At 36.6% G+C, this 13,282-nt stretch overlaps 2 protein-coding genes across 3 annotated transcripts; one reads left to right on the top strand and one right to left on the bottom strand.

The window, feature by feature from the left end:
- Window positions 1-1,456: 1,456 nt before the first annotated feature.
- LOC137813822 (protein EMSY-LIKE 1-like) lies at window positions 1,457-7,178 on the bottom strand. 2 transcript variants are annotated; one of them, XM_068616264.1, is made up of 8 exons: window positions 7,026-7,178; window positions 5,919-6,034; window positions 5,689-5,798; window positions 5,249-5,438; window positions 3,774-3,998; window positions 2,041-2,112; window positions 1,874-1,934; window positions 1,457-1,792 (listed from the first exon to the last, which is right to left on the bottom strand). In XM_068616264.1, the coding sequence occupies exons 1-8, from the start codon at window positions 7,063-7,065 to the stop codon at window positions 1,776-1,778; spliced, it is 831 nt and encodes a 276-aa protein (XP_068472365.1). In that variant the 5' UTR covers window positions 7,066-7,178; the 3' UTR covers window positions 1,457-1,775. The 2 variants fall into 2 exon arrangements, with proteins under 2 accessions (XP_068472365.1, XP_068472364.1); XM_068616263.1 differs by lacking the exon at window positions 7,026-7,178 and adding an exon at window positions 6,272-6,407.
- Window positions 7,179-8,280: 1,102 nt separating this feature from the next.
- On the top strand, window positions 8,281-10,322 carry LOC137815778 (uncharacterized). The gene is made up of 2 exons (XM_068618891.1): window positions 8,281-8,323; window positions 9,424-10,322. Exons 1-2 carry the CDS (start codon window positions 8,281-8,283, stop codon window positions 10,320-10,322), a joined length of 942 nt encoding a protein of 313 aa, XP_068474992.1.
- Window positions 10,323-13,282: the final 2,960 nt, after the last annotated feature.

Here is a 13,282-nt window from a genome sequence, read left to right on the forward strand (position 1 = left end):
GGAGAATTTGTCTCTACTATCTATCTAAGTACGCCCAAAAATTTGTTTAGTTTTATGTTTTTATATCTTTGCTATGGCCATTTACAATCAAGCCAACTAATTGCTCCAATACCATTCATTACTTGTGGTAGACATTAATAACTTGTTTTCTTATTCATTCCAACTTTTCTTATCTAAAACTATATATTCAATTGCACCACAATAATAAAGGTATGACCACTTCAATAAGCTTTTAAAGTCTTTTTTTTTAGTACCCTTTATATTCAATTGATTTTTAATACCATAGTCATCAAACTTATGACACATGCAGCTAATCTTGTAACAACGAACACAAAACAACAAAATTAAGGAATTCATAGTTACTCTTACCTCTATTTGTTTAAAAGATAAGAAAACAAAGGAAATAATTTTTAAAATTTTGAAATGAAAAGAAAATGAATAAAAGAAAACTTTCAAATTTCTTTTCTATAAAATACCATTATATTTTTTTCTCTTTTTCTCTTTAATCAAACAAAAGAACATACATTGTTATTCGCATTTTTATTTCTCAATTTTCTTTTCTTCTAATTACATTAAAATATTCTAACTTAAACAGCGATATCTTAAGTTTGAGTTAGAAAAGATTTTGAAAGAAAAAATGAAGTATAAGACAAGAAAGAAAAGTAGATTTATAGAAATAGTTTGATATATTACTAATTTTACCTCTATATTCAAAATTTAATTTTTTTAAAACAATTCTATTTATTGAGTTTTCTTTAACTTTTTTTAGTTATTTTCAACAATTAATAAATAACATTTTATATCCTTTATATTTTCAAAAATAATTTATTTTCATTTTCTCAATTAGCTTTTATTATCAAAAAATGTTTACATTTTAAATAGTATATATAAAGACAATTTTTACATTATACTAAAAAAACAACCTAATCACTTTTATTAATTCAATCAAATCAATCACATATTACGAAATTTCTACTCAAATTTAATATCTTTTCATTAAATCAAACCATTTTACTTTTTCTCTAAATCAATGTTCCACTTTCCACTTGTTCACCAAATAAAGCAGAAAAGAAAGTTTGTCACTCCTTGACCACAATTTCCTTTAGTAGAATCTACTTATAATTTTGGAAAAATTAGAACAAATAAGTTTTTATGAATGAGAAAACAAGATACTGTATGTCAACTCGTTCTATAAATTCATTGGAATGTAAACTTATCATTGTTCTATCATCTTTACTGATAAATAAATAAGTATAGTATCTAGTACTATTTATCACTTCAGGTAAAATGAAGATCAAAGAGACTCATCCCCCACTAATAACAAATTATTCAACCCACACATTCATATCCATATATACAAAACAAATGCTCTTAAACAATTAGAAGACCAATAACCTCATGATTTAGACTAGCATGCAATTTCTGATTGTGAAGCATTAACAACTGACAACAAATATTGAACTATTGCCTGAAGAATGGGAAGAGATTGGATTCTAACTTAACAGTATATATACTTAAATAAGGTGTTTGTTATAGTTTTCATTTCACACCAGTTAGCTACTACTTAATACTTTCTGTGAACCAATCCAGCCTCTATAATCAGAGTATAAAAGTTACATATCTAAGCCATGAAATCATCACCCTAACTGCACAGAGATCAGAAGATTCCCCAAGTTCATTCAACCTACCATTAGCAATTAGTCTGAGGAAATTAGCATTTATCATCAGTTTTTTGTCCTCCAGGTGTATTCTGTGGAGACTTAATAATGCAGCATTTAATTAGGTGCATCACCTGCCAAAACCAAATGTTTCATACAATCATGAAAATAGACAAAGAAGAAACAGAAGAAGAATATTAGCAAAGTATCTTTACCCCTCTTCTCTAACACATCCTTCACTTTACCAAGTGCTTCAGTTATATCTATTTCTTGTTCCTGGAACAAATTATATATTAATATGATACACACTTTGTTAGAATTGTCTAAAGAGTGAAGACATATATTTAAGGTAACTTAATGCATCTCAATAGAAAGACAGTACCCTAAGAGTCCTTCTTGCTATCTCAATATCAACTGGGTCAGGTTTCTCTTTACTGAAAAGCATCTTCTCAACCTGCCAAAAATAACATAAAAAAGATCCTACTCAGTAACTCATTGAGTAAGAATCATTCATATCATAAAAAAGAAACCATGGACGAAAAATATGTGAAGTTTTCAGTAATTTACAAATTTTCATTTAAGAAATGAGACTTCTTAAACGCCACAATATTTATATTCCAATACCTTACAGTATATTTCACTTTTTACCCTTTCATACTCATCAATATAATCTGTAAAATGTTGAATATGAAAAAATTAGCACCCTTTAAAATGCAACAGAAGAAAAGGAAAATCCTTTGCTAGGCATAAAACCTTCTGATTCTGACAGCATATTACAGTTGAGTAATTTTGTTTCTACATGTGCAGTAGAATGCAGTAATATCACAAAAAGAAATGTATAATTCATGTTCAGGTTGCTAAAAAGGCTTTAACTGAATGACTTTAGAAAATTGGTCCTGACAGGAAAAAATTGCAGCTATCAGGTATACCCCAGAAATAGATTGTATCAATAAAAGAGGCTGAGATTCCCCACAAATGAAAACAAGAAAAAAAAAAAAAAAACAGGAAGAGGAAGGTAAGGAACGTGCCCTGCTTTGCACTTTTTATTTAATATTAATAAAAAGTACTCAATGTTGGTGCAAGATTATAGGATGAGATCCAAAAAAATATCAATAAGAACACTTTCCTACGCTCCAAACTAGAAGGTACGCAACAAACTTTATAAACTGTATTCTTTCTTTAATAAAATCAAAGTGTAATAAGAAACAACCTAACAGAAGTGTATACACAATTTTTATCATTATCTTAAAAAAATTTATCATTCTTCCAGACTGGTCATATCTCAGATAACTTCAAATCATTGTCTGAACACAATAAAAGTCTACAATAGAAGCTATGACCGCCTACATGTCACCTAAAATCCTCAATTATATCCACATAAGTACTCTGACGAATATTAATAGCAACCTCACAGATTTACTTAAACTTATCTAGGCCAAATTATACAAGATAATCAGATATGAAGTCCAGGGATTTACCAATGCATTATAATGCATTGGTTTATGTCAATACTTATATCAGATGCTTTACCAATGCATTTCACAATTTATTTTATCAACTAAAAATCATAATAGTGTTCCTTTTACCCCATGATTTATTAAGGTTAAAGTTTATCATTTTATTATCCGTTCCAGAATTATAGACATTGGAACAATTAATATAGTAATGTGCCTTTTCTATATTAATTTTCTCCCTTTATCTTTAGATGATAAATAACTATTGAAGATGTATCCAATAAAATGAATAAGCAGAGCTTGTTTATGTCCCTGTAAAACCACTTTATCTTATAAAAAAGGCAGAATCAAATAACAACCTTTATATTTTCTGGAATTCTTAACTCCATATCCCTCAAACTGTATTTACCCATTCGATATTCAATCCAATATTTCAAAATCATATTGCACACACTGACAAGGCTATTACATCCAGAGATACAATGGATTTATTAAGAATTTTTTATAGACGATGATGATCAACATCTAAGCATGGCTTTATGCACTACAAAGTATGTTTTCTGGTTATCTCTTCATGTCTATAAGTTCCATGAATAGCGAGTGAAAATGAAAATACCGAAAAGCCAATAAAAATGTACATGCATATAAAGATTTTGCTTACATCATGAATAACCCTATCTGTTGGACGAAGCTGAATTAAATCAGATCTTTTCTTGAACTTGGCAGAGTGAGATCTGTAAAGATCCTTCTGCAACAGATGCTTTCCTTTCAGTACTCTCCCTACACCAACAGGTGGTAACCGAACACTATAGCTGAACATTTCCATAGATTGTTGAACTTTTCCATGGACAAATTCGGCAGTCAATGGATCATCATTAAATTTTGGCTGGCACAGACAAAATCACAGTTAAATAAGCCTGAGGCTCAACAGTTTTTTGTGATGTAATTTTGAATGATGAGATATACCAAATGAAGGCATGATGTGAACTGGGAGATTTTGGAGGACTAGTTTTCAGCAAAACATACTTTAAAACTAATTGAGTAAGAATAGTTTTTTTTATAAAAGAAGGAATTCATTAATGAAGGCCATGAAATATTCTTTAACCCAAGACCAAACAGAAAACAAATAAAAGAAAGAGGAGAAAATTAATGGAGAGATGTGTTGGGAATCTCTCGACATAATTTTACAAGGGAAACCAGTCAAACCACATAAAAAATGGCATTTGCATTTTCACCATCAAATAAAAGACAACTATACTTAACAGCATGCTTAGGTCAAGTGTTGGACCATAGAAACCTAAAAAAGGTCAAGTTGTGCTCAAACCCAATGCACTAAAAATGTAGCATAAAGTGAACATTGCCAAAAGTTTTGCCTCTTTACTCCTATCAAAGCCAGGAAAGTTAATCATTAATAACTAATCCAGAGACCTGGGCACACCTAAGATTCAGTTTACAAAAATGCCAAACAGGAATACTATAAAGAAACAGAAGCAGAACAGGCATGAAACTGATTCCTAACAAGCACCACACACATAAATCAGTGAACAAGATGTATGCCGCCTCCAACTAGAATATGTCATAACATTATTAATCTATAAAGTATTGTACATGCCAAATAAAAGACAGAGGTAGCTTTAGAGTTCCAAATGGACTTGTCAAGAAGAAAAGCAACCCTATTCAAAGAATGTGTTAGGAATTGCAAAATCCAGAACATAAAAAAAAAATTGCCAGAAGATCAGTGAAAAGAATCAAATTGATTGTACAAGAGCTGATCTTAAAAGGGTAAAACTTTGGACACAGTGAGAAAATATTATCTTCAGATAGCAAATTATATAAAAGAATGTTTACATTCAATTGTTGCAAATGCATGATAAGGGTATTTATGTAAATATGTTAGGAAGTGTGAGAATTGATTTTTAAGGACAAGTAACAGTTTCTCATTTTAACTTTCAGACCCCAACATCAATTCTCAAACTCCACAATCAATTCTCCTAAGGTTCTGCAAAAAAACGTTTGACATGCTGTTCATTAATCAGGCCTTGTTTCATGAGTGTCTAAAATCTACATCAAACGGACTCCAGATGAAGCAAGAACGCAATACAAATTTAATACTTGTATTAGGCTCGATTGACTCACAGGCGTTGAAGAGGGAATAGGAATAGAAACAAGAGATGTTTGGCTGCGTGACATCTTCTTCTGAGAATAAATTGCAGCAGAGGATGGAGTTTTCAATTTCATCACTGCATTTCCCATTGAAGCAGAAGCACCACGAGGACCACTGGCTTTAATATAATCCTTACCATAAGATGACAATTTCCTCTGCTCCCTGTGAAATAAAATGCCAAAAGTGGTAAAGATCCTAGTTCATAACAACAATCAAAACAAATGTGCATCAGAGATTTAGCTCTTCAAGAGTGAGAAAATGTGTAAACAGAGAAAGTAAAAGTGCATCTACTGTTATTGAAGTATCGAAGTACAACGTAACTTAACCAAGTTTAAATCAATGGTGATATACGTTTAGTCACTTTAGAGAAGTCAAATCCACGTATCAGAATATGGAACAAGAAGACAATCACCTTATCTGCTTAATTAACTCATCGGAATTGATTTTCATTAGGATTTCTCCATGTTCAATATCTGTAACATTTAGTTCCTTTCGCAGCTCAGTCATAAGCCCCTCTTTGCCCTGCAGCCACAAACAAATTTTCAGCAGAAACCTTGTGCAAAGAGAGGCATTGGCAATAGCACATTCAAGATGAGCCAAACTTGATGACAGAGAGCAGTTTCAGAGTAAATATTAATTTACCCAAGTAAGAAGATCAGACTGAGCAATGAAAGCCTTCAAAACAGAACTATAAGCCTCAGTTTCCAGATAGTGGATTTGATGCTCCAAGTCCATTACATCCCTTATCCCATGAGGTTCTGTGGTCAATAAACATTTACTTGCATTTTACATCAACTCCCAGTGATCTAGTGATATAAATTCACATAATGCACTAAACCTTTACTTGCATTGACAAAAATCAATGGCATCAATACTAATCAACATATAACATGAGAAGCATGAGCCAAACACATTTTATAAAACTAATAGCATTTAAGAACAGTTGCATGCACAATTTAAATTGGGGAAAGCATAAATGCTATTACAATCCTTACCATAACTAACTATATATATAACACATCTTGTGGTACTATCAGATGTTGTAGAGCCAAGTGGGACATGATATAGAAAGTGACAGATGATCATGTGCTATAAAATGAGTAATGGGTCCATTCCTCAATAAATATTTTCACAACTACACACTAAAAGACATCAGTTTATAAATCTGAAAATTGCTCCATCTCTTCAAATGGGATTCCTATTTTAGCATAAAATTATTTCCATTTCCAATTATAATGCGGTGCAGGATTGTCAAGGTATAAACACTAGTAAATAAAACCACAAACAGCCCTACATCCTTTAATAAACTATTTCTCATAAAAAAATATAGAGAAATAAAAGAAAAATATATATGAAACAAAATTCAAAAGGGGTGACCAAAAGGTCAGCTATATGTCACAAAGAATCTTGGCAGCATAAGTACTGTCGGCCACTCTAAACCTCAGACTCCATGATCACCCTTTTGAAAAAAACTATTTATTTATTCATTTATTCAACCAGGGTCATAAAATAAACAAATAAGATACAACAAGAAAACACAAATACACAGTACCAAAGCAAAGAAACACATAAAGTTCCTTCCTTTGCATTTGACTTTTAGGGGTTCAGTGCCCATTTATTTAATTACTAGTTTATTTAGTCTTGGGTGGCCAAAACGAATGAACATGCAAGAGGGAACGATGGAAGGAAGTTAACAATAAAATATGAAAAGCAATTCCCAGAGAAAGAAGAAAAAAGAAGAGGGTTTACCAACGGTGGGGTGATTGGTATCGTAAGTGTAGTCCATCATCACTTATTCCCTCACACACTGTTTACCCTTGTCTCTCTTCACTGCTCAGGTTCTTCCCTTAAACCATAAGTCTTTTCAAGTTTAAAACTTCAACTTTAATTTTTTTGTTCAGGTTTCTCTTTCTTAATCCAAATTATGTATCTTTTATGTATATAAATTTTATGCTGTTATATACAGAAAATACGAATCAAATGATACTGCATTGTTTTAAAAAGAACTTGACAGTTCTGTTCTGAACCATGGAAATATATGTTTTAGAACATACAATAATGTCAGTTCATCAGAAAATTATAGGTTAGCATCATAAATTAGTTATAAATTTTTATTGAATGTATATTTTATTTTATTCTAATTTTAAATCATTATTTTTCTGATTAATGAACATCATTGTACTTTATTTAAGTGTATTTTATCCTCTTTTGTATGTAATTTTCTATTTTAACTGTTTTGTACATATATAAGTTATATATTGAACTATAAATTTGTTTTGATCAATCACTTAAAAATTTGAAATTAATTTTTCTTTTCAAATAAATCCATTTTTTGTTCTTTTTTTAAAAGTCCAACCGTTTGTTTAAATTGAAATAACTTATTTTATTTTAAGAAGTGTAAGTTTCAAAGTATATATACATTTAATAATGATAAACACCTCATATTTTTTTAATTTTCTACTAGTGGAAAAATGACCTTATGCTTTACATTTTTATCTAATAATATATATATAATTAAAAAAATAATCATTAAATTATAAGTATAATTAAGTTTATATTAAAATTATAATAAATATTGTGCTGGACAGAGTGCTCGGACTTCAGTGTACGGACAAGACTCTATAGCAGCGTGACCAACGAGGGTTGAGTTTGCCCTCGAGGGATCGTCCTAGGCCATTTTCGCAAGCGATCATGGATGAGCCTCTGCCGTGACACTACATTACGTCCAAGATTATTTTTACAGGGGTGGAAGACCCTGAAAATCATCTCGCGACATTCAATGCCCGATGATTGTTTCTAGAGGAACAAACATTGTTTAGTATAAGATGCTTATGAGCACGTTCACAGGTACAGCCTTACAGTAGTTCAGTGGGTTCCCCGATGGCCACATCACCACTTTTGAGCAGTTCACTAGATTGTTTAGAGAACAGTTGATGGAAGAGGGCCAAGCACCAACCCAAAGGAGAGCCAAACATCAAGACATATTGGGCCAATCACAAGGGCCATGGCTAGGAGGCTTGAAGAGGATTGGAACACTGCTATTGATGGTAGAGAGACTTACCTCTACATGTTCCAAGATGTCCTAATTCAAGCGTAGAATAGTTTTTACTTTTTGTCAAAGTAGCATAGTTTAATTCTTTTTATAATTGTGTTAAAACATGCAAAGCGGTACCTAGAAGGATAAACCTAAGTTTAATTAGAATTTCCCACTTCTAATTAAACTAAGGTTCGGCCCACATCTAGGCCTAATGGAGCGTAAGTTCTAGACCATCTAGCACATGGAAATATTCTAGAACCTACCTTCATTTGTGCTGAAAATAGGCGTCAGTTACACATGTGCCATCACTTTGAATTTCCCTCCTTTTTCTTCTTTGTAATCTGGCCTTTAAGTCCTATATAAGGAGTGTTTTGGCTATTGGTTTTCTAAGATTAATGACATTAGTGAAATGCTGCCAAATTTGTGCCATTCTCACTTTTTACCAAAAACCTCTTAGGTTAGGCTCTTAATCTTCCTAAACCGTCACCTTCCAAAGAGAGTTGGCCTCACCACTCTCTATTTCCTACTTCTCATGCACCTTCAAGATCACCATCACTCTTAGGAGGATCTTGTTCCACCTTCAATCCATGGAGCTTCCGCAAACCATCACCAAAACCGAAAAGAGGAGGACACAAATCCATCAACAGTTCTCGGTCAACCAGGTCAAGCCTCCAATATTGTATGACCTCTTCAACGTGAGGCAGAGGGAGGGGGAGTCGTTGAAGGATTACCTGAACAGATTCTAGGCACTTACGGTAACAGTCCAAACCCAAGATGAAGTTGTAATGGTCACCGCTTTCGAACAAGGGATCGCGACAAGACTATTTAGTGATTCGTTGATCAGGAATCCAGCGGAGGCGTTCTCCGAGGTGCGGCAATGGGTTGTTGCCCACATCAATGCGCAGGAGGTTGTGGCAGCTCATTTTCAAGGCAGCCAAAGCCTAAGGGGAGTAGCCAAGCCCGACCTCTGAGGGTTAACGAGACCTCGACGGGGAACAGAATGCAGTTGAGGTACTACCATACGCAGCAGGAGAAAAGTGCCCAAGGAGAAAGCCAGAGGAGAGTTGTCATTTAGACCCAAGTTTCGAGTATCCTATAAGGAATTGTTAGGCGTGCCAGGAGTCGTGGAAAAGCTGAAGTTTCCTCATGAGACTGACAAGAATCTAGGGCCACGAAAGGAGGTATGGTACGAATTTCACAACGGATTTGGGTACGACGTTGAGCGGTGTATAGCTTTGGGTCACCAACTAGCGAATTTGGTGAAGGAAGGGTTCTTAAAGGAATACCTTGAGGCCGATCAAGAAGAGCCGAAGGGAGAGGTTGCTCTCAGGGGCCAAGCACACGAGATACTGGTCCATGGAGAGTTGAACACCATCTCGAGAGGATTTTCTAGAGGAGGGAGCTCTGCTTCTAAGCGTGAGCAGTACGCACGAGCAGTAATGTCCCTGGAGGCGAGGAGGCCCGACCACCCACTAGAGCCCGCTCTCTGCTTCACGAGCTATGATTTGAAGGACGTGGTTCCTCACGGGGATGATCAAGTGGTGATATTTGTTGTCACCGTCGAAAGGAAGGTACACAGAGTTCTCATTGACCAAGGGAACTCGATTGACATGATGTTCTGGTCAACATTCAACAGTTTGCAGTTATCTCCCGATCAGCTAAGGTCGTACAATGGGTGCTTGATTGGCTTTGTGGGAGATCAGGTGGAAGTACTGGGGTACATCGAGCTGATGACGACTTTTTTTTATGGCACCTCATCTCGAACGATTTCTATAAGGTACAATGTTGTTAATGCTTTTTCAACCTATAACTTGCTTTTGGGGAGACCTTCTTTGAACAGATTGGGTGCGGTAGCCTCCATGAAGCACATGGTGATGAAGTTGCCTTCTTCTGAGGGAGGAGTAATTACCATCGGGTTTGATCAAAAGACAGCGCGAAAATGCTACGAGAGTAGCCTGAAGAGCAAGAGGGGAACATACTCAATCATTGTTCAGGCGGGAGAGCCATAAGGGATCGTGGAGGCTGGAGCCGCCAATGAGAGGCGAACTGGACCTGCTGATGATGTTCAAGAAAGAGAAATAAAAGGGAAGAAGTTCAAGCTCGACACATCGATATGTCAAGAGTTGCAGGATAAGGTAGCTGAGGTGATATCAAAGCACATGGATGTTTTCTCTTGGTCATTCGTGGACATGCCCAGGATAGACCTAGATTTCCTATGTCATAGGCTTACTATGGATGAGAAAGTCAGGTCGGTAGTCCAGAGGAGGAGAATGTTTAATGAAGATAAGCGTATGATCATAAGAGAAGAGACTCAAAAGCTTCTGAATGTTGATCACATAAGGGAAATCCAATACCCTGAGTGGTTGGCAAATGTGGTGTTGGTGTAGAAGGCCAACGGAATGTGGAGGATGTATGTCGACTTTACCAATCTGAATAAGGCTTGTCCCAAGGATTCTTACTCGCTTTCGAGTATAGATTCCTTGGTGGACAATGCCTCGGGTTGTCGATTGTTGAGCTTCTTGGATGCGTTCTCGGGGTACAACCAAATTCGTATGCACTCGAGAGACAAGAACAAGACTGCCTTTATGGTCGAGTTCGCCAGCTACTGTTATAAGGTCATGCCCTTTGGCCTCAAGAATGTTGGCGCCACTTACCAGAGGTTGATGGACAAGATTCTCGCCCCAGAGGTCAGTCAATCGAAACATACAAGCATATGTGAACAACATGGTCGTCACATCAGAGGAGAAAGATCAGCACATTGCTGATTTAGAGAAGCTATTCACGATAATAGCTAAGTATATTTGAAGTTAAACCCAGAGAAGTGTGTGTTCAGGGTAGAAGCAGGGAAGTTCATTCAGTTTTTGCTAACTGAGAGACGTATAGAGGTAAACTCCGAAAAATGCGTTGCAATCATAGGGATGAGAAGCCCTGTCAACGTGAAGGAGGTTCAACAGCTAACTAGATGTATGGTTGCATTGTCTTGATTCTTGTTGGCTAGTAGAGATAAAGGGTATCCATATTTTCAGTGCCTCAATAAGAACAACCGTTTTATGTAGACTAGTGAGTTTGAAGAAGCCTTCATCATGTTGAAAGAGTACTTGACTAGTCCCCCTATTCTTTGTAAGTCGTTTCCAGGTACACCCATTCGCCTTTATTTTGCAGTCACACATTGGGAATCAACTCGGTCATTGTGCAAGATTAAGATAAGGTCAAAAAGTTGGTCTACTTTGTGAGTAAGGTACTACAGGGACCAGAAGGCGGTACCAAGCCATTGAGAAGGCCGCATTGGCAATGGTATTCACAACTCGGCGAGTCTGCCACTATTTCCAGAGCTTCACTATGATTGTGATGATTAATCTTCCCATTCAAAAGGTCCTCCAGAAGCCCGTTATAGCAGGTCGAATGGTCCGTTGGGAAGTTGAGTTATTCGAGTTTGATGTGCAGTATGAACCACGGGGGCTGATTAAGGGCCAGATGTATATTGATTTCATGGTAGAGTTATCATCTGAAGGTCCCCAACCTGATCCTAATGACTTCCAGTGGGTCCTTTCGGTGGATGGATCCTCTAACCAATAGGGGAGTGGAGGTGGGGTCATTCTAGAAGGGCCAAGTGGGTTGTTAATCAAGCAAGCCTTGAGGTTCACTTTCAAAGCCAACAACTACCAAGCTGAGTGTGAGGCCCTGATAGCCGGGATGTTGTTGGGCAAAGAGTTGGGTGCTCAGAGTTTACTAGTGAAGAGTGACTAGTTCCTTGCTACTAGGCAAGTCATGGGTGAGTACCAGGCCAAGGATTCACTTAGCCTCATATCTCAGGTATGTTATGCTTCTAAAAGCAGCTTTCTCTACGTTCGAGCTAGTCCATGTCCCTAGAGAATAGAACTCCCAAGCAGACTTGTTGTCCAAATTAGCAAGCTCAGGGAAGGGAGGTCGATAGAGGTCAGTCATTCAGGAGACCTTGAAGTCGCCTAGGACCGTAGAAGGGGAGCCAGCCGAGGTCAACCAAGTGGAGAACTTGGGGGTAAGCTCGAAACAAAGGAGAAGGGACCAGTCATTTTCTTAGGAGACCTTGAAAGTTCCCAGGGTGACCACCTATGGGTTGTTGGAAGATGAGTCTCTAGAGGTCCTACAGGTCGACACTGTAGAGACTTGGATAACTCCCTACCAGCGCTACTTAGCTGATAGTTTGCTTCCAGCAAAACCTATGGGGTCTAAGGCGGTTAAGAGGAATGCGGGGAAGTATACCCTCATAGATCGCAAGTTGTTCTGTCATGGTTATACTCATCCAATCCTCACTTGTGTAAGTGGGGATCAGTGTACCCGCATCATGGAGGAGCTTCATGAAGGCATTTGTGGGAGTCATGTCGGAGGAAGACCTAACTCGTTGAAGGTCACCCGAGCTGCATACTATTGGCCGACTATGAAGGAGGATTGTGTGAAGTATGCACAATGATGAGAGCAGTGTCAGAAGCATATTGATTGGCATCATGCACTAGCCGATGAGTTTCGATCAATTTATAGTCGATGGCCTTTCCATACATGGGGAATAAACATCTTAGGTCATTTCCCTTTGACAGTACGTCAGATGAAGTATCTCATAGTTGCCATTGAATACTTCACGAAGTGGATCGAAGTCGAGCCAGTCACACAAATAAGTGCTCAAAAGGTGCAACATTTTGTGTGGAAAAACATTGTATGTTGTTTTGGGATCCCTAGACACTTGGTGTCCGACAACGGAACCTAGTTTGCAAGTCAACAGTTGCACAAGCTATTTTCAGAGCTCGACATAAAACAAATATTTGCCTCTGTAGAACACCCTCAGAGGAATGGCCAAGTTGAGTCTACCAATAGAGTCTTGCTCAGAGGGATGAAGATGAGACTAAAGAAGGCTAAAGGAACTTGGTTAGAAGAAGTTCCTCGAATTTTGTGGGCTTATAACACCACTCCTCAATCGAGAACTAAGAAGACGCCC

This window comes from Phaseolus vulgaris, chromosome 1 (assembly GCF_000499845.2).
Source record: "Phaseolus vulgaris cultivar G19833 chromosome 1, P. vulgaris v2.0, whole genome shotgun sequence".
Classification (NCBI taxonomy): domain Eukaryota; kingdom Viridiplantae; phylum Streptophyta; class Magnoliopsida; order Fabales; family Fabaceae; genus Phaseolus; species Phaseolus vulgaris.